The sequence below is a fragment of the Schistocerca nitens genome, chromosome 5, assembly GCF_023898315.1.
Source record: "Schistocerca nitens isolate TAMUIC-IGC-003100 chromosome 5, iqSchNite1.1, whole genome shotgun sequence".
In the NCBI taxonomy this organism is placed as follows: domain Eukaryota; kingdom Metazoa; phylum Arthropoda; class Insecta; order Orthoptera; family Acrididae; genus Schistocerca; species Schistocerca nitens.
The window spans coordinates 793,833,595-793,855,993 of record NC_064618.1 but is presented as its reverse complement, the minus strand read 5'-3'; the positions used below and the strand labels follow the sequence as shown (position 1 = coordinate 793,855,993).

The 22,399-nt window shown below is 43.7% G+C and overlaps 1 protein-coding gene and 1 pseudogene across 1 annotated transcript in view; one reads left to right on the top strand and one right to left on the bottom strand.

Annotated features, from left to right (window-relative positions):
• LOC126260723 (Down syndrome cell adhesion molecule-like protein Dscam2) overlaps window positions 1-22,399 on the top strand; it is a 329,702-nt gene that overhangs the window by 89,846 nt on the left and 217,457 nt on the right. Inside the window, exons 8-9 of the mRNA XM_049958060.1 lie at window positions 3,704-3,877; window positions 3,971-4,121. Coding sequence (XP_049814017.1) covers window positions 3,704-3,877; window positions 3,971-4,121 — 325 coding nt within the window. The remainder of the gene's footprint in view (window positions 1-3,703; window positions 3,878-3,970; window positions 4,122-22,399) is intronic.
• LOC126261101 (5S ribosomal RNA) lies at window positions 12,737-12,854 on the bottom strand (annotated as a pseudogene).

Sequence of the window (22,399 nt, the reverse complement as noted above, 5' to 3'; positions counted from 1 at the left end):
TCATGAAACATTCAAACGAGAAGCGGCCGATTACTTACTGTGTGCTGTAAACTTACGAGTGGTTATGATTAAGAGACGCAATGTTCGTAACACTTGCGAACTTGTTGTTTGTAAGTAATTTCGATTAAAATGTAGTTACATTACATAGCTCTGTTACCGTAGTACAATATGTCTTACACTATTACTAACGGATAAGGCATTTATCCTGAACGAAACCAAAAATAATTTTAAATATGCACGCTGTTTTCGATGTGCAGCTGACAATGAGTGCGCTTTGCTCATTGTCAGTATTCAAACTCACTGAATAACGATTTTTGGTTGACATTACATTTCGTTTTTAAGTTATTCATGTTGCTGGAAATATATTTGATTTCGTTGTTTAGATGGGAATGTAGCGACTTGGTTCGTAGTGGAGATCGAAATTCTACCTTACCTGGATGTAGATGTACCATTATATTAAATTAAAAATGGTGAAAAATTATTTTTAGCAATGCTGCAGCGTCAAAGCATTTGCACAATGAACTCTGAAATCGTAAATACCACACATAAGGGCCAGATTTGCAACAGGGAGGTGAGGAAATGCTAAAAAAGTTGTTACACAAGATATTGTCGTGGAATGTTCTACAGTTAATAGCGCAAGTTCGTGTTGCTGTTAATTTACCCAGATAAGAAAATTACAAGGACAATTGACGCAAAGCAAACCGTTAACACGTCTCATAACTAATAAAGTTTGCTCGCCTTTTAATTTCTAGATATTTCACGGATTATTATTGTGGAACAGCATTGTTCATTCCAAACAAACTCTGTCGATAAATTCTGTAAATGCACATGCCATGTGCATATAATCACTGTTCTTTGTTCACAGTATTACTCTGGTGTTTCTTGTTTCACAATATTTCACAATGTCATGATATCTAAGTACTTACAATACACGTTTTTAAAGTGGCAGGGGATGCAACGCATCGGCTTTGACCAATGACGTCGAATTGGCCAGAGGGCATTTATTACACAGATGAAAGAGCTGACAAGAATGTTCAGAAACAAAGGAATACGAGAGACGAAAAATATAGTTGACATATATAAAGGCCAGTAGTAATTTCACGTTGAGGATATCGCGTGTCTGTATCGCACAGGATAGAGTAGCATGGAGAGCTGCATCAAACCAGTCTCAGGACTGAAGACCACAACAACAACAATATCGTATTATTTCTCTGGAAAATGAATGGGAAAAAATGGATGGAAAATATTGGTAGCATAGAATATATCAAGTCACACATGTATGAGTTGTATCTCGAACCTCATTCGAACTGTATTGCTTAAGTACAGTACGGGATACAAGTTTGGCGTACGTCTATTTCTTCCTTTCACTAGCATTAGTGTCCTGTTGTGCAGTTGGAACTATGTATCCCCTGCTTCACTAAACCCTAAATGAAGCACGGGATACAAATTTTACATGTGTTGTTTATTTCGTCTCCGCTATCACTAACAGTCTGTTCTTATGTAAATATTAGTACTACCGATGTCAGAACGAGATACGTACATAATATTTGTATCCCATATTTGTATCCTCTATATATGTACAGTGCTAACGAAAACGTGGAAATGGACGTACATTACATTTGCAACCTGCACCCCAGATGAACTACGCGAAGAGGCAATAAGACGACACATATGCAATTTGTATCCCGTACTTCACTATGGGGTGCAGTTTTTTTTTTCGCCTTCGATGCTAATAGTATCTCATTCTTTACTTGAGCTATTTAGCTATACACAACATTTGTATCCTGTTCTCTGGTTGACATATATTGGTAAATCTCATCAATGTTACATATGTCGTTCTTTTCGAATACATAGTGTCAGTGTAAAGGTTAACTGAAGGACGAGATATAAATTTCAGTTGCGTCGGCCGTTCCGCCTTCAATATTGCTAGTATAGATTCGAAAAAATCGTACTGATACTAGTGCTGAGAAACGAAAGAAGAACGACAGCTCCGAAATTTCTATTACGTACTGGACTACACGAAAACATACGTATTGCTGTAGTACAACAATGAAATACGTCAAAATAGTCAAATGCACACCCCCTATCCTATTGTGAAATAAGCTAACATATTTCGGACGGTAGATTTGCCCAACGTGTTTAAAACATTTAAACGGGCAATATGTTTGTGGATCACTATGTCTCCATTAATATTTATCTAGGTGACTCTGAAGTGTGGAAATCTGGCGTTTCCCTTTCCCTACAAGAGATTTCACAGCTGACCAATATCCCTCTGTGCTATTTGTGCAAGCCCTTGTGGATAATGATCTGAACTCAATATTGTGATTTACTGCGAGATGCTGATAACCCCTGCCCCCTAAATCCCTATATGAATAAAACCCGTCTGAAATTACAATGGAACGCTCTGCAACGTGATCTTCAATTAAGCTGACCAAAACTTCCTTCCTTCGATTGGGTAGTACTTTGAACACTACATTGTCAGTCTCCTGACCTGAAACTATTGCCCCCCCCCCCCCCCTCAACCCATAATCCCGCCGGAGGTTCCCCCCTGTTGTACTTCCTTTTGCCAAAATGTGATTCGTCAATTTCGACCATAACATTCCCACCTCCCACCCCCCCTCCAACGGCCCCCTATATTTCATGTACTCCCCACACACTTCCCTACAAAAAAGAATACCAATCCACAACCGTACGCTTACTCACACGACATTCATGCACACACAGCCACACAGGATATCTCAAACACCAACAGTAAGTGATTTTCATAATGTCTTTCAAGGCGAGCTTAGATTTTTCGAACCACGTCCCTCTTCTAATGGATCGCCACACCCTATCTCTGCTGCAGAGCCATACGAATAAGTAGTGAGTACGGCGACGGATACACTTGTGAGGCACCTATGTTCGCCGCACTCATAACATCGAACATACTCAGTAATGAGACCACACATTTACAAAAAACAAATCGTGGCCAACATGTTTTGCCCTTAGCCTGTCGTAAATCATCAAGATTAAATGGAACAGGTAAATCCATACATACAAACGAAAATGAGATAGTAAAAATTGTTCTAAAATAAGAAACTAATAGTCCAAATTACCTCAATATCACTAAGAATGAAATTAAGTACCGAATGAATTAGAAACAACCAATTAAGTTAATAAATGCACAAGAAGAATATTTTCAGCAATATGTAGTGATCTCTTTTAAAATCACCTTCAACTATTTTAATGTACAATGATAGCGCTTATCCGGAACACAGAACTGTTTTATTATCTATGGACCGAAGTGCAGACATTACTATCTACGAGTAATGTATGGCTTCATTGGTCAAAACCGACGGGTTGTATCCCCTGCTTCACCAGACCCCGAGATTCTATACCCCAATTCCGTCTGCTACGAAATAAATTCTTTTTATATACAAAATGTTTTGAATATGATACGACTTAAGAGTTACTTTACATAATGCATTTTAGTATACCTTCCTTTGAAATGTCGCTAATACGCCCTATTTAGTTACTCTTTATCCCAACTTTTTATTTTAGCAGTGTAATGTAGTTCTCATTTTTTTAAAAGACTGCTTCATCATTTTTGTAATACTGTTGTACATAATGTTTTGCCTGTTCCTGAAGCAGTATGTATCTTGTTGTTGCAAGAATTGTTCCACTCACAGTACTGAACCCAGTCTACCGCCTCGTATTTCCGCAGGCAGTAAGTCGGGAGAATACGAAGAGATACGGGAGAAACCTTACGTCAAACTGTTAAACAACGGCTCTCTGCTGCTGCAGAACGTGAAGGAGGACAAGGAGGGCTTCTACTTGTGCCAGGCCACCAACGGCATTGGCACTGGCATCGGAAAAGTCATACAAGTCAAAGTCAATTGTAAGTTCACTACACCACGTTTATCGCTCTGTTACTGAGACACACAAACCCAATTAAGGCTTATAACGCCGCAGATGAAATTGACTGTTCCAGCTTCGCCATATTTTTCGGCGCCAGCTAGCGTGGTGACGGTGAAAAAGGGGGACACGGCAGTTCTGCACTGCAACGTCAACGGAGATAAACCCATCAACGTGGCGTGGCTGCGTGGCGGCAAGCTCAAGCTTACCCCTGCGACCAACTACAGGTAACGCGCGATAACGTCAATTTATTTTGTCGTTTTGTACCTGGCACTATTTAATACCCATGCTACTCTTCAGGAGCCGGATACATAAACGCTGAGCAATTGCTGAAACATCTCTGGTTGTATATACTAACGGAAATTTAGATTGTTGCACCATGAAGCACTAGTCGGATATTTATCAAACTTTGTGGAGGTCCTCATCATAAGGTATAAATGATTAGCCTCTGACTCCATCCAGAAATGATGCCCAAGATCAATACGAGACGGCACCCCATGGTCATGGACTTTTTTTTCTTAGTCATCAGAGAGAAGAGACCTCTCCCGTGCCAACGTCTTAATCCCAAAGTTGCATTTGCACCCAGCGTCTTCAATTACTTGCTGGATGTATTCCAGTCTCTGTCTTCCCCTACAGTTGTTACCCTCTATAGCTCCCTCTGGTATCATGGAAGTTATTCACTGGTGTTTTAACACAAGTCTCTAGCATCCTACCCCGTTTTCCTTGTCTGTGTTTTCCATACGTTCTTTTCTTCGCCAATTTTGAGCAGAAACTCTTCATTCCATTCGATAATGTAACTTGTATGATTGCTCTAGTGTTCTGTCACCAACGGTCTATTTATTTATTTATTTACACGTCAAGTTCCGTAGGACCAAATTGAGAAGCAAATCTCCAAGGTCATAGAACGTGTCAGTACATGAAATTACAACATAAAAGTAATAACAGATAAAAATAAATGTTCAAGAACCTGAAAAAAGTCAGTCCATAAGTTTAAGTAAACGCTATCAGCAATACAATAAGAATCAGCTTAATTTTTCAAAGAACTCCTCGACAGAATAGAAGGAGTGGCCCATGAGGAAACTCTTCAGTTTCGATTTGAAAGCACGTGGATTACTGCTAAGATTTTTGAATTTGAGTGGCCGCTTATTGAAAATGGATGCAGCAGTATACTGCACACCTTTTTGCACAAGAGTTAAGGAAGTCCGATCCAAATGCAGGTTTGATTTCTGCCTAGTATTCGCCAAGTAAAAGCTGCTTATTCTTGGGAATAAACTAATATTGGTAACAAGAAACTAGAATAAGGAATATACATATTGAGAGGCCAATGTCAAAATACCCAGACTGGTGAACAGAGGTCGACAAGAGGTTCGTGAACTCATGCCACTTATTGCCCGAACCGTCCGTTTCTGAACCAAAAATATCCTTGTAGAATGGGAAGAGTTACCCCAAAATATAATACAATACGACATAAGCGAATGAAAATAAGCAAGGTAGACTAATTCTCGTGGCGAACGATAACTCACCCCAGATACCGTTCGAATAGTAAAAATGGCAGCATTAAGTCTTTGAACAAGATCCTGAACATGGGTTTTCCACGACAGTTTACTAAGAAATTTGGACTGTTCAGTTTCACTAGTCATATGCCCATTCTGTGAAATTAAAACTTCAGGTTTTGTGTGTCAGAAACTGTAAAAACTGAGTCTTACTGTGATTTAACGTTAGTTTATTTTCTACAAGCCATGAACTGAGGTCATGTACTGCGCTGTTTGAAACCGAGCCAATGTTGCACACAACATCCTTTACTACCAAGCTAGTGTCATCAGCAAACAGAAATATTTTAGAGTTACCCATAATACTAGAGAACATATCATTTATACACACACACACACACACACACACACACACACACACACACACATATATATATATATATATATATATATATATATATATATATATATATATATATATATATTTCCTTCCTTGACTAGTAAGCTAACTAAACACAAACTCACGAGTTTTGTTTTGTAGGGGAGTATAAATAGCTATTGTGATGACTGGAACAAAAAAAATGGCTCTGAGCAAAAAAAAAAATGGTTCAAATGGCTCTGAGTGGCTCTGAGCACTATGGGACTTAACATCTGTGGTCATCAGTCCCCTAGAACTTAGAACTACTTAAACCGAACTAACCTAAGGACATCACACACATCCATGCCCGAGGCAGGATTCGAACCTGCGACCGTAGTAGTCACGCGGTTCCAGACTGAAGAGCCTAGAACCGCACGGCCACACTGGCCGGCTGACTGGAACAACTCTGGAGGTAAAGCAGAGGTGGTGATGCTAATGGTAGATCTTTCGTTACGTCTACTTTGCTTCATTTTATAATTTTGTTCTCTGTGATTGAAAAGCGATATCATTAAGTCCCCATGTGAATCTTTCTAGTTACCGATATCAGCTACCACGTTCTTGATAATCTATTTTGCCTCAGACTGAGTAAGGAACGAAGACTTCCTGCAACGAGTTTCTAAATAGCGTGACGTACAGTACAAACAAAACTGGAGAGCTGCATCAAACGAATCTTACGGCGCGGCCTGAGAAAGCGCAGTCCACTGGCGCCCGCGCTAGCTCGCTCTCTCCTGCGGTGCGCCGCTTGCAGCTTGCAGTAGTTTTCTACAGAAACCGCAGAGGCCAAGTGCGAGGAATATCAAAAGCAACAGAAATATTAATTTATTTAGCGCGTGAAAATGTTTTGGTACGATTTACGCCATACTCAATACAAACATGTTTCGAAAAATTCGGCAACGTTGTAGGAAATAAGCGCCAGTCTGAATCAAACCAGTGTTAATTTATTCCATACTAGCCGAGTACCAGAAGTTGGCTGGGTATGTAATAGTCCATCTCCTCCTTCCACCTCTATCTCTGTCCATCTCGTCCTTACCTCTCTCTGTAAATTTCCTCCACCCCTCATCTACATCTACATCTATACTCCGCGAGCCACCTTACGGTGTGTGGCGGAGGGTACTTATTGTACCACTATCTGATCCCCCCTTCCCTGTTCCATTCACGAATTGTGCGTGGGAAGAACGACTGCTTGTAAGTCTCCGTATTTGCTCTAATTTCTCGGATCTTTTCGTTGTGATCATTACGCGAGATATATGTGGGCGGTAGTAATATGTTGCCCATCTCTTCCCGGAATGTGCTCTCTCGTAATTTCGATAATAAACCTCTCCGTATTGCGTAACGCCTTTCTTGAAGTGTCCGCCACTGGAGCTTGTTCAGCATCTCCGTAACGCTCTCGCGCTGACTAAATGTCCCCATGACGAATCGCGCTGCTTTTCGCTGGATCATGTCTATCTCTTCTATTAATCCAACCTGGTAAGGGTCCCATACTGATGAGCAATACTCAAGAATCGGACGAACAAGCGTTTTGTAAGCTACTTCTTTCGTCGATGAGTCACATTTTCTTAGAATTCTTCCTATGAATCTCAACCTGGCGCCTGCTTTTCCCACTATTTGTTTTATGTGATCATTCCACTTCAGATCGCTCCGGATAGTAACTCCTAAGTATTTTACGGTCGTTACCGCTTCCAATGATTTACCACCTATGGCATAATCGTACTGGAATGGATTTCTGCCCCTATGTATGCGCATTATATTACATTTATCTACGTTTAGGGAAAGCTGCCAGCTGTCGCACCATTCATTAATCCTCTGCAGGTCTTCCTGGAGTACGTACGAGTCTTCTGATGTTGCTACTTTCTTGTAGACAACCGTGTCATCTGCAAATAGCCTCACGGAGCTACCGATGTTGTCAACTAAGTCATTTATGTATATTGTAAACAATAAAGGTCCTATCACGCTTCCTTGCGGTACTCCCGAAATTACCTCTACATCTGCAGATTTTGAACCGTTAAGAATGACATGTTGTGTTCTTTCTTCTAGGAAATCCTGAATCCAATCACAAACCTGGTCCGATATTCCGTAAGCACGTATTTTTTTCACTAAACGTAAGTGCGGAACCGTATCAAATGCCTTCCTGAAGTCCAGGAATACGGCATCAATCTGCTCGCCAGTGTCTACGGCACTGTGAATTTCTTGGGCAAATAGGGCGAGCTGGGTTTCACATGATCTCTGTTTGCGGAATCCATGTTGGTTATGATGAAGGAGATTTGTATTATCTAAGAACGTCATAATACGAGAACACAAAACATGTTCCATTATTCTACAACAGATTGACGTAAGTGAAATAGGCCTATAATTATTCGCATCTGATTTATGACCCTTCTTGAAAATGGGAACGACCTGTGCTTTCTTCCAGTCGCTAGGTACTTTACGTTCTTCCAGAGATCTACGATAAATTGCTGATAGAAAGGGGGCAAGTTCTTTAGCATAATCACTGTAGAATCTTAAGGGTATCTCGTCTGGTCCGGATGCTTTTCCGCTACTAAGTGATAGCAGTTGTTTTTCAATTCCGATATCGTTTATTTCAATATTTTCCATTTTGGCGTCCGTGCGACGGCTGAAGTCAGGGACCGTGTTACGATTTTCCGCAGTGAAACAGTTTCGGAACACTGAATTCAGTATTTCTGCCTTTCTTCGGTCGTCCTCTGTTTCGGTGCCATCGTGGTCAACGAGTGACTGAATAGGGGATTTAGATCCGCTTACCGATTTTACATATGACCAAAACTTTTTAGGGTTCTTGTTTAGATTGTTTGCCAATGTTTTATGTTCGAATTCGTTGAATGCTTCTCTCATTGCTCTCTTTACGCTCTTTTTCGCTTCGTTCAGCTTTTCCTTATCAGCTATGATTCGACTACTCTTAAACCTATGGTGAAGCTTTCTTTGTTTCCGTAGTACCTTTCGTACATGATTGTTATACCACGGTGGATCTTTCCCCTCGCTTTGGACCTTAGTCGGTACGAACTTATCTAAGGCGTACTGGACGATGTTTCTGAATTTTTTCCATTTTTGTTCCACATCCTCTTCCTCAGAAATGAACGTTTGATGGTGGTCACTCAGATATTCTGCGATTTGTGCCCTATCACTCTTGTTAAGCAAATAGATTTTCCTTCCTTTCTTGGCATTTCTTATTACACTTGTAGTCATTGATGCAACCACTGACTTATGATCACTGATACCCTCTTCTACATTCACGGAGTCGAAAAGTTCCGGTCTATTTGTTGCTATGAGGTCTAAAACGTTAGCTTCACGAGTTGGTTCTCTAACTATCTGCTCGAAGTAATTCTCGGACAAGGCAGTCAGGATAATGTCACAAGAGTCTCTGTCCCTGGCTCCAGTTCTGATTGTGTGACTATCCCATTCTATACCTGGTAGATTGAAGTCTCCCCCTATTACAATAGTATGATCACGAAACTTCTTCACGACGTTCTGCAGGTTCTCTCTGAGGCGCTCAACTACTACGGTTGCTGATGCAGGTGGCCTATAGAAGCATCCGACTATCATATCTGACCCACCTTTGATACTTAACTTAACCCAGATTATTTCACATTCGCATTCGCTAATAACTTCACTTTCTCTCCACTTCCTCCCCCCTTCTCTCTGTCCCCCCCTCTCTCGCCATCTCCTGCCCCTCTCTCTGTCCGTCTGCTCCTGCCCTTCTATCCATCTGCTCCATCCCCTTCTGTCCTTCTCCTCCCCCTCTCTGTCCATCTCCTCCCCCCCCCACACACACACACTATTTCTTCATCCCCTCCTCTTTCCCTCTCTATCAATCTCCCCCTCCCCCTCTCTCTGTTCATCTCCTCCTCTCTCTTTTCTCTATCTGCTTCCTTCTCCTCCAGTCTCCATCTCTTCCTCCACCTCTCTCTGTCTATCTCTTCGCCTGCCGGTGTGGCCGTGCGGTTCTAGGCGCTTTAGTCTGGAACCGCGTGACCACTACGGTCGCAGGTTCGAATCCTGCCTCGGGCATGGATGTGTGTGATGTCCTTAGGTTAGTTAGGTTTAAGTAGTTCTAAGTTCTAGGGGACTGATGACTACAGATGTTATGTCCATAGTGCTCAGAGCCATTTGAACCATTTTTTCTCTCTCTTCCTCCCCCTGTCTGTATCCATTTCCTCCCTGTCTCCATATTTTCCTTCGTCTCTCTCTGTCTATCTTTTCCTCCCGCTGTCTCTATCCATTTCCTCCTGTTTCCTTTCTCTGTCCACCATTTCTTCTCTCCCCTCTCCCTCCTCCCCCTAGCCGTCTGTCATTCTCCGCCGCGCGGGATTAGCCGAGCGCCCGCATCTCGTGGTCGTGCGGTAGCGTTCTCGCTTCCCACGCCCGGGTTCCCGGGTTCGATTCCCGGCGGGGTCAGGGATTTTCTCTGCCTCGTGATGGCTGGGTGTTGTGTGCTGTCCTTAGGTTAGTTAGGTTTAAGTAGTTCTAAGTTCTAGGGGACTGATGGCCATAGATGTTAAGTCCCATAGTGCTCAGAGCCATTTTTTGATTAGCCGAGCGGTCTAAGGCGCTGCAGTCATGGACTGTGCGACTGGTCCCGGTGGAGGTTTGAGTCCTCCCTCGGGCATGGGTGTGTGTGTTTGTCCTTAGGATAATTTAGTAGATAATTAAGTAGTGTGTAAGCTTAGGGACTGATGACCTTAGCAGTTAAGTCCCATAGGATCTCACACACATTTCACCACATTATCACGCTCACTCCAATAGGACGCTGGTGGTTCTTACCTCATGGTACTCGAATTTCTTTCCGTATCCTACAGTAACTAATATGTGTACCAAATTTGGTTGTAATAGTTCTAGGGGTTTACTATAAGTTTTTTACCAGTAGCTCTGTCTGCGTGTGCACATGTCCAATAAATTTTACACATGTTTACCGTATTTCACTTGTATTTGTACACATATTTCACCTGTATCGCCAGCGAATTTCGTTTTGCAGTTTCATTTTCACACAGCTCAATGTTTATGAGATTGTATCTCCTGCACTATGTGCTGTACAGTGACATAATTTTGCAAGTACATCCAGTGGTATATGTGCCTACTGTCTGCGAAAAGTGTCGGGAATAGATTTCGTAGTAAAGAAGTACTAAATTTAAACGTCATCCATGATGCAGCAGTTTTGTCGTTTCTCAGTAATTATGACATCATATCTCCTGAGCTAAGTGTCTTTTCTAGTTCTTTCAGTAGCATATGTGGATACTGTTTGCGAAATGTGTTGCGAGTAGACTTAGTAGCAAAGAGTAACAAATTAAAACGTCTTGCATGGTGCGGCAGTTTTTCACGCATCTGGTGTCACATCTCCTGAACTATGTGTCGCACAATGACATAATTTTTCTGGTATGTTCAGTGTTACATGTGAGTACTGTCTGCAAAATGTGACGCGAATACAGTTGACAGTAAAGAAATAGTAAATTAAAACGTCGTTCTTAATAACGCAGTTTTACAGCGCGAATAGCGACAATGTAGTAAGCGATAAGCTTTTTATCCTTTCACCACTTTGTGGGGATTGCCAGCAAAAAACGGTTTGGTAAAGGTTTGAAATTATGTGTAAAGTTTGTTGCATGTCACTAAGTGCTTTCATTCTCAAATACTGGATGACTAAGGTATATGTATTCGCACGTAGTAGGCTACCCCGTGGTTCATAACTCCACAGCAATTCTTCCCAGACTGTAAGTGACATGTGTGCCGAGTTCAGTTGAAATCGATCCTTTGGTTTAGGAGGAGATGTGGAACATACAAACGAACATACAAACGTACGAGGTCTGTGCAAAAAATTCCGGAACTTTGTCCACAAAATTATATACGCTTTCCTTATTGTGCATGGTCTCCTTCGAAATACTCTCCTCCACAATTATAATAACCGATCCCAACGCCATTTCCACTTCTGGAAGAAAGTCTTGGAACGCTGGATCGCGTGAAGCGCCGCCTGCGAACTGCATCTCGTCTATCGTTGCAAATATTTGTTCTTTCAACGGGGTTTTCAACTTTGGAACTAAGAAGAATCCGCAAGGGGCAGGCCTGGAGAGTACGGAGGCTGAGCCAGCACAGTGATTTTGTTTTTTGTGCAATAGTGACGCACCAACAAGGATAAATGTGCGGGTTAGTTATTGTGATGCAGGAGCCATGAATTGTCACGGCACATTTCAGGCCGTTTCCTTCTCACAGGATTTCGTGATATGATCCAAATGAAATGTTACACTCTTCTGCAATCTGTCGGACAGTCAGTCTTCTGCTGGCACCCACAGTTTGTCGACGTTCCTGACATGAGCGTCGTCGGTAGACTTCCGAGGACCTCCTAAACGAGGGTCACCTTCAACTTCCGTCCGGCCATTTTTAAACCGTGAGAACCATTCGTAACACCGAGTGCGGCTTAAGCACTCATCACCTTAGGCTCCCTGCGTCTTCTGGCGTGCCTCTCTAAACGTTTTGAGTTTCACGCAAAATTTAATGCAGAAGCATTGCTCCTCTAACTCTGCCATCTCGAAACTCGCAAACTGCGAGACACGACTTTCTACTCAGTACAGCACTGAACAGTAACTAACATACAACAATGAAACTTCCAGCAGTTATTCAACACAGGCGTGTGTAGGGGCGTCAACCGCATTTCGCTCAAACGCACCACCGGTGCGAAATTACGAATGTTCCGGAATTTTTTGAACAGACCTCGTACATTCATAATAATCTCCTTCCACAGGCCCTGACGGGCCCTTGGGTACCGACCGGCCGCCGTGTCATCCTCACCCCACCGACGTCACTGGATGCGGATATGGAGGGGCATGTGGTCAGCACACCGCTCTTCCGGCCGTATGCCAGTTTATGAGACCGGAGCCGCTACGTCTCAATCAAGTAGCTCCTCAGTTTGCCTCACAAGGGCTGAGTGCACCCCGCTTGCCAACGGCGCTCGGCAGACCGAATGGTCACCCATCCAAGTGCTAGCCCAGCCCGACAGCGCTTAACTTCGGTGATCTGACGGGAACCGGTGTTACCACTGCGGTAAGGCCGTTGGTACCGTACATACATAGGTACATCCATTTTTGTAAAATGTATGTATTCTTCTTCTCGTATAGGCCATTTCCGTACCACACAAGTTCAACTGGACTATTCCTTTTCCTTGCACTTGGGTCTTGATTTCAGCCCACATTCCCGCGGTTTTTTTTCTGATATTCCTCCTTTCTCAATTCTGCATTTGCATCTGTGCTCTGCAAGCCACGTTACTGCGAGTGTATGAGGGTACTCCCTGTACCAGCTCCACTTACTTTTTTTCCTGTTCTAGTCGCGAATAGTTAGCGGGAAGAACGATTTCTGACAGACCTCCATGGGAGTTCGAATCTCTATAACTTTATCTTCACGTTCTTTTCGCGAGACGTACTTAGGAGGAAACAATCTATTGGCTGACTCTTCTAGGAACGTACGTTCTCCGAAATTTAACAGTAAATTACACAGTGATGCAGAATGCATCTCTTGAAGCGTCTGCTGTTGTGGTTAGCTGAGCGTCTCAGAGTCGCTTTCACGCTTGCTAAATGTACCTGTAACGAAACGCACTGCTCTTCCTCGGATCTTTTCTATTTCGTCTATCGGCCCTACTTGGTACGGATCCCTGACTGACGAAAAATATTAAACTATTGCTCGAACGAGAGTTTTGCAAACTACGAGGGTAATCCCAAAAGTAAGGTCTCCTATTTTTTATTAGTACATAGACCTGTTTATTTCTACAATTATTTACATCAGTTTACAGCTTGAACATTTAGCTACACTACTGGCCATTAAAATTGTTACACCAAGAAGAAATGCAGATGATAAACGGGTATTCATTGGACAAATATATTATACTAGAACTGACATGTGATTACATTTTCACACAACTTGGGTGCATAGGTCCTGAGAAATCAGTACCCAGAACAACCACCTCAGGCCGTAATAACGGCCTTGATACGCCTGGGCATTGAGTCAAAGAGAGCTTGGATGGCGTGTACAGGTACAGCTGCCCATGCAGCTTCAACACGATACCACTGTTCATCAAGACTAGTGACTGGCGTATTGTGACGAGCCTGTTGCTCGGCCACCATTGACCAGACGTTTTCAATTGGTGAGAGATCTGGAGAATGTGCTGGCCAGGGCAATAGTCGAACATTTTCTGTATCCAAAAAGGCCCGTACAGGACTTGCAACATGAGGTCGTGCATTATCCCACTGAAATGTAGGGTTTCGCAGGGATCGAATGAAGGGTAGAGCCACGGGTCGTAACACATCTGAAATGTAACGTCCACTGTTCAAAGTGCCGTCAGTGCGAACAAGGGGTGACCGAGACGTGTAAGCAGTGGCACCCCATACCACCACGTCGAGTGATACGCCAGTATGGCGATGACGAATACACGCTTCCAATGTGCGTTCACCGCGATGTCGCCAAACACGGATGCGACCATCATGATGCTGTAAACAGAACCTGGATTCATCCGAAAAAATGACGTTTTGCCATTCGTGCACCCAGGTTCGTCGTTGAGTACACCATCGCAGGCGCTCCTGTCTCTGATGCAGCAGCCATGGTCTCCGAGCTGATAGTCCATGCTGCTGCAAACGTCGTCGAACTGATCGTGCAGATGGTTGTTGTCTCGCAAACGTCCCCATCTGTTGACTCAGGCATCCAGACGTGGCTGCACGATCTGTTACAGCCATGTGGATAAGATGCCTGTCATCTCGACTGCTAGTGATACGAGGCCGTTGGGATCCAGCACGGCGTTCCGTATTACCCTCCCGAACCCACCGATTCCATATTCTGCTAACAGTCATTGGATCTCGACCAACGCGAGCAGTAATGTCGCGATACGATAAACCGCATTCGCGATAGGCTACAATCCGACCTTTATCAAAGGCGGAAACGTGATGGTACGCATTTCTCCTCCTTACACGAGGCATCACAACAACGTTTCACCAGGCAACGCCGGTCAACTGCTGTTTGTGTATGAGAAATCGGTTGGAAACTTTCCTCACGTCAGCACGTTGTAGGTGTCGCCACCGGCGCCAACCTTGTGTGAATGCTCTGAAAAGCTAATCATTTGCATATCACAGCATCTTCTTCCTGTCTGTAGCACATCATCTTCGTGGTGTAGCAATTTTAATGGCCAGTAGTGTATTTTTCGACAAAATCTCCATTTCTGTCGATGCATTTTTGTAGACGCTGTGGCAGTTTTTGTATGCCCATGTCATACCAGCTCGCCGCCATGCTGTTCAGAAAGTTATAAACCTCTTCTTTCACTTCGTCGTCGGAGCTGAATCGCTTTCGGGCCAAATATTCTTTTAACTTAGGGAACAGGTGATAGTCACTGGGCGCCAAGTCAGGACTATAGGGTGGGTGGGTGATTATGTTCCACTGAAACTGTTGCAGGAGAGCAACGGTTTGCCGAGCGATGTGTGGGCGATCGTTGTCATAGAGAATGTGTACACCTTTGCTCAACATTCCTTTTCTCCGGTTCTGAATTGCCCGTTTGAGTTTTTTCAGCCTCACAGTGCCTGTCAGCGTAAATGGTTGACCTGAGCACTTTAATCCACTGTCTCCTCAGCAATTGACGGTCTCCCGCTCCTTTGTTCGTCATGAATTTCGGTCCGACCACCTGTAAACTCTCTACACCACTTACGAACATTTTTGACATCCATGCACGCGTCACCGTACACTTCCGTCAATTGGCGATGGATTTCAAATCCGAATAACTGCGCGCAATTCGCACTTGACGGTAACAACCACCGGGAGCTCCCTTCTCAACGGTTGCCATGCCAAGACTTGAAGCGCCTCAGCGCGGCGTGCGCATATTTACACACAGCGCGTGAAGCACTCTTCATAACAGTGTGACCAACTGCCACACAAACAGAGTTCTTTACTTTCAAAAATAGGAGACCTTACTTTTGGGATTACCCTCGTACTTTCTTTGTGGATGGACCACATTTGCTGATGCTTTTCCCAAAGAATATTATACTGCCATCTGCCTTACCAGCGATTAGCTTTATGTGATCGTTCCATTTTAAATCGCGCTCTGCAGACACTCTCAGATATTTTATGGATGTGACTGCTTCCAGTGGTTGTCCACCAATCGCGTAATCATGCAATAGTGGATCCTTCAGCCTGTATGTGCGCAATACGCTACACTTTTTTTTATCTTGAGGTTCAACTGTCAATTCTTGCACCAAGCGTTCATTCTGTGCAGGTCTTCCCGCATTTCGCTACAAGTTTCTAGCGTTGCGACTTATCTGTCTGAACCTGAGTCCCGATAATGTGCTGCATTAACGCCATGATCAAAAGTTTGTAGTGGCATAGGCTACCCACGCCAATAATAGCTTCGCACATGTCCCTGACATAAAATGTCCAGGTGCGTAGTAAATTCATTGTAATCTGTATGGCGCATGAGGTGACGCCATGGATGGAGATTTCCGAGTCATCTGCCGAGAGCAGATTAATAGTCGACGACGACTCCAAAACGAGCCTGCTGTCGTATGGCAGGGAACTGGTATCAGAGTTCGTATCAACAAGGAAGAATTGTTTTGTAGTTAGGTCCTGAATGAAGAGGCATCTAGCCACGGGCGCCGTAGAAGTGGTGTGATCCTGTGCGACATGTGAGGGGGATAGGCAACTATGCAGGGCTGAGCGGGCTGTAGTGTCTATTTTAGACTGCTGAAAATTGGCCGGGAGGCAGGTCCGGCCGCCTCGGTGCAGGTCTTATTACATTCGACGCCACACTGGGCGACTTGCGCGCCGGATGGGGATGAAATGATGATGAAGAGAACACAATACCCAGTCCCTGAGTGGAGAAAATCTCCGACCCAGCCGGAAATCGAACCCGGGACGCTTAGGACGGCAGTCCGTCACGCTGACCATTTTTTTTTTATTCCACAAAAACAGTAACAAAAATGGCTACAATTAAATGTCATAAATAAGGTGACAGACAATTTCAGTCATAAATTACAGCATTCAAAGAGTGAGGAATCATATTCAGTCTTTAGCAGTAGCACAATTTAGCACCTTCACTGTCACCTTCAACTGGTGACAGTTCAGCATGAACTTTTCCTTCTTCTGCAGCCTGAGGTTCCTCATCATCATTTCTCAGACCAAAATTAATTATTCAGTAAATCCTTGATGTGTGTTCCTTCCAGGATAAGTTACGTGGACAGAAGAGCAGTCCCGAACAGCGACATCGCAAAGCCTTTCACTGCCTTGTTATTATTGTCAGTTCCATCCTTCTAAACGCATCCTTAGGGAGTTCAAGATCTTCCTTTATACCAGACACCAGATGTTTGCCGCCATATTCTTGTACCTGCTGTACTACTGATTTATTTTCCATGTGTGACTTGCAGGTGAGGTTAGGGTCGGGAACGTGACCCAACCCATTCTCTCTCTACTAGGAATCCAGTTCCTAACCTATACCCGTTCTGTTGAAGACAATTCGTAGCATGTTACCATATTTCTTATTGTGATTCTGAATTTAAGTATTTTCTCGAATTCATTTTCCATATACATATTCAATATGTTCATCGCTCCCCAGCTATCGAGGCAGACAGCCCGCTGAAGGCGTTTGGTAAGCCACATAGTTTCCGACATTTTCGAGCTCTCTGCCCGAAGGTAGTATGAAACCAATAGCACAACAATCGTGATGAGTTAGAGTCACCGGATGTGACCTTGTCTTGTGGCGGGGGCGAGGTGTTCCTGCTGCGGCATGCTGGAGTTGGACAGAGAGGTGTGTGACGAACTGGCTCAGCCGGCGGTGGTGGGCGCTGAAAGTGATAACAGGATAACATACGGTCGGTTAGCATGAGTCGTTTCTCGAGAGGTTTGGACTCAAGTCTGACCACACTAGTTGTAGTTACGTCGATAGTTTCACCATCCATAGTGTCCATAATACCGTGTCCGGCACGAGGGCACGGTCGACGGCTACACAGCGACGTCACCAGAGGTGAGACATAGTGTTTTCACGTAGCTGATGATCGTACATAGCCTCCTGTATTTGTTGTTCAGGGATACGAGAGAGGCGCTGTAGGAGTGTGAACTTCACCGTGTCGTATTTGTCGTTTGAGGCGATGGTAACATGACGTCACTGATGACTTCCACTTGACCTACTAGATGGCAGAGTAAACTGACGTATCTAGCATCATCATTGTGTACTCCTGTTGCCATGAAAATACTGTCAATTGTCGCGAACCACAAGGTGGTGTTGGCAGCATCAAGAGGTAGCAGTTTGAGGTGAGTACTAAGTCTCCTGCGGCAGACAAGGTGGCTGGCGACTGTGTGTGAAGCCAGGTTTGTTACTGCAAAATGGTAAACGACTGGACGCGGAAGATGAAGGAGGCACGCAGTTTGTGTCGCTCGTGTGTTGCACTCGGTTCCGAATGGGAACATAGCCCGCAAAGGCACTACCCTCCAAATCTAAAAGCAGGTCCATAGTGTGAGACAACATGGCCGACAACCATTCGTGACACACAAACGGTTGTTGCGTGGCAGTATGCGAATGTTCAAATTGCACACGTGTTGTGGAAGGCGCTGACAGCGCGAAAATGTTGCTGCCAACAATCTCGATATCGTTGTGTACAGGTGACACAATTCATAGTGGAATTGTACTGACTGTGAAAATGGATTCGTAAGTGGTAGGCATTGTTGATGTACGGAAGGTTCGATGATGTCGATAGGGACGAGTTTTGAGTCTTCATATTTTCGTGGCGCAAAGACTGTTCCATAAAATTTCGGGCGTGCAGCCGTATAAATTCAACTTCTTCTTCTAATATCCCCCCCCCCCCCCCATGAACCATGGACCTTGCCGTTGGTGGGGAGGCTTGCGTGCCTCAGCGATACAGATAGCCGTACCGTAGGTGCAACCACAACGGAGGGGTATCTGTTGAGAGGCCAGACAAACGTGTGGTTCCTAAAGAGGGGCAGCAGCCTTTTCAGTAGTTGCAAGGGCAACAGTCTGGATGACTGACTGATCTGGCCTTGTAACACTAACCAAAACGGCCTTGCTGTGCTGGCACTGCGATGTATGGTTAAATGATGATGGCGTCCTCTTGGGTAAAATATTTCGGAGGTAAAATAGTCCCCCATTCGGATCTCCGGGCGGGGACTACTCAGGAGGACGTGGTTATCAGGAGAAAGAAAACTGACGTTCTACGGATCGGAGCGTGGAATGTCAGATCCCTTAATCGGGCAGGTAGGTTAGAAAATTTAAAAAGGGAAATGGATAGGTTAAAGTTAGATATAGTGGGAATTAGTGAAGTTCGGTGGCAGGAGGAACAAGACTTCTGGTCAGGTGACTACAGGGTTATCAACACAAAGTCAAATAGGGGTAATGCAGGAGTAGGTTTAATAATGAATAGGAAAATAGGAATGCTGGTAAGCTACTACAAACAGCATAGTGAACGCATTATTGTGGCAAAAATAGATACGAAGCCCACGCCTACTACAGTAGTACAAGTTTATATACCAACTAGCTGTGCAGATGACGAAGAAATTGAAGAAATGTATGATGAAATAAAAGAAATTATTCAGATAGTGAAGAGTGACGAAAATTTAATAGTCATGGGTGACTGGAATTCGGTAGTAGGAAAAGGGAGAGAAGGAAACGTAGTAGGTGACTATGGATTGGGGCTAAGAAATGAAAGAGGAAGCCGCCTGGTAGAATTTTGCACAGAGCACAACTTACTCATAGCTAACACTTGGTTCAAGAATCATAAGAGAAGGCTGTATACATGGAAGAAGCCTGGAGATACTGACAGGTTTCAGATAGATTATATAATGGTAAGACAGAGATTTAGGAACCAGGTTTTAAATTGTAAGACATTTCCAGGGGCAGATGTGGACTCTGACCACAATCTATTGGTTATGAACTGCAGATTAAATTTGAAGAAACTGCAAAAAGGTGGGAATTTAAGGAGATGGGACCTGGACAAACTGACTAAACCAGAGGTTGTACAGAGTTTCAGAGAGAGCATAAGGGAACAATTGACAGGAATGGGGGAAAGAAATACAGTAGAAGAAGAATGGGTAGCTCTGAGGGGTGAAGTAGTGAAGGCAGCAGAGGATAAAGTAGGTACAAAGACGAGGGCTAGTAGAAATCCTTGGGTAACAGAAGAGATATTGAATTTAATTGATGAAAGGAGAAAATACAAAAATGCAGTAAATGAAGCAGGCAAAAAGGAATACAAACGTCTCAAAAATGAGATCGACAGGAAGTGCAAAATGGCTAAGCAGGGATGGCTAGAGGACAAATGTAAGGATGTAGAGGCTTATCTCACTAGGGGTAAGATAGATACTGCCTACAGGAAAATTAAAGAGACCTTTGGAGATAAGAGAACCACTTGCATGAACATCAAGAGCTCAGATGGAAACCCAGTTCTAAGCAAAGAAGGGAAAGCAGAAAGGTGGAAGGAGTATATAGAGGGTCTATACAAGGGTGATGTACTTGAGAGCAATATTATGGAAATGGGAGAGGATTTAGATGAAGATGAAATGGGAGATATGATACTACGTGAAGAGTTCGACAGAGCACTGAAAGACATGAGTCGAAACAAGGCCCCCGGAGTAGACAACATTCCATTAGAACTACTGACGGCCTTGGGAGAGCCAGTCCTGACAAAACTCTACCATCCGGTGAGCAAGATGTATGTAACAGGCGAAATACTCTCAGACGTCAAGAAGAATATAATAATTCGAATCCCAAAGAAAGCAGGTGTTGACAGATGTGAAAATTACCAAACTATCAGTTTAATAAGTCACAGCTGCAAAATACTAACGCGAATTCTTTACAAACGAATGGAAAAACTAGTAGAAACCGACCTCGGGGAAGATCAGTTTGGATTCTGTAGAAATGTTGGAACACGTGAGGCAATACTGCAATACTGACCCTACGACTTATCTTAGAAGCTAGATTAAGGAAGGGCAAACCTACATTTCTAGCATTTGTAGACTTAGAGAAAGCTTTTGACAATGTTGACTGGAATACTCTCTTTCAAATTCTGAAGGTGGCAGAGGTAAAATACAGGGAGCGAAAGGCTATTTACAATTTGTACAGAAACCAGATGGCAGTTATAAGAGTCGAGGGACATGAAAGGGAAACAGTGGTGGGGAAGGGAGTGAGACAGGGTTGTAGTCTCTCCCCGATATTATTCAATCTGTATATTGAGCAAGCAGTAAAGGAAACAAAAGCAAAATTCGGAGTAGGTATTAAAATCCATGGAGAAGAAATAAAAACTTTGAGGTTCGCCGATGACATTGTCATTCTGTCAGAGACAGCAAAGGACTTGGAAGAGCAGTTGAACGGAATGGATAGTGTCTTGAAAGGAGGATACAAGATGAACACCAACAAAAGCAAAACGAGGATAATGGAACGTAGTCGAATTAAGTCGGGTGATGCTGAGCGAATTAGATTAGGAAATGAGACACTCAAAGTGGTAAAGGAGTTTTGCTATTTGGGGAGCAAAATAACTGATGATGGTCGAAGTAGAGAGGATATAAAATGTAGACTGGCAATGGCAAGGAAAGCGTTTCTGAAGAAGAGAAATTTGTTAACATCGAGTATATATTTAAGTGTCAGGAAGTCATTTTTGAAAGTATTTGTGTGGAGTGTAGCCATGTATGGAAGTGAAACATGGACGATAAATAGTTTGGAGAAGAAGAGAATAGAAGCTTTCGAAATGTGGTGCTACAGAAGAATGCTGAAGATTAGATGGGTAGATCACATAACTAATGAGGAAGTATTGAATAGGACTGGGGAGAAGAGAAGTTTGTGGCACAACTTGACTAGAAGAAGGGATCGGTTGGTAGGACATATTCTGAGGCATCAAGGGATCATCAATTTAGTGTTGGAGGGCAGCGTGGAGGGTAAAAATCGTAGAGGGAGACCAAGAGATGAATACACTGAGCAGATTCAGAAGGATGTAGGTTGCGGTGGGTACTGGGCGATGAAGAAGCTTGCACAGGATAGAGTAGCATGGAGAGCTGCATCAAACCAGTCTCAGGACTGAAGACCACAACAACAACAACTTCTAATATTTCGGCTGAATACCGTCCAGCCATATTCAGAGTGAACCGATGTGACTGACGCTCCAGCACTTGCTCCGTCCTTCTAAACCCACGGACCGAACCACTGTGCATGCGGCCACAGAAGAAGTTGAATTTATGCGACTGCATGCCCGAAATTTTATGAAACGAGTTTTGAGTCATCTGTGCGCTGATTTTAACACTGTTTGTGCACACTGAGAACACATCTTGCACTGCAGTCCTTTCGTCACTGCAATCCAGAGTTGGGGCTCTGGTCGGAGCGTTGTGTGGCGGACACATGGTGACGACGAAAAGGAGCAAAAATTTGAAAAAATGGACGCATTTCACGACTGACGTGGGGTCACCAATATGAGCAGATGGTAACACGCGCCGGTATTTACCAACACATTGTCTTTACAGTAAGTTGGTGTTCCGCATATCAACGCATTTCTGTGAAGTTCTCATCATGGTTTCATGTACAACGCATTCAGGAACCACGATTTGCTCATTCTCTCCCGGTGAATGTATGTAGTGTTAGGTTTCC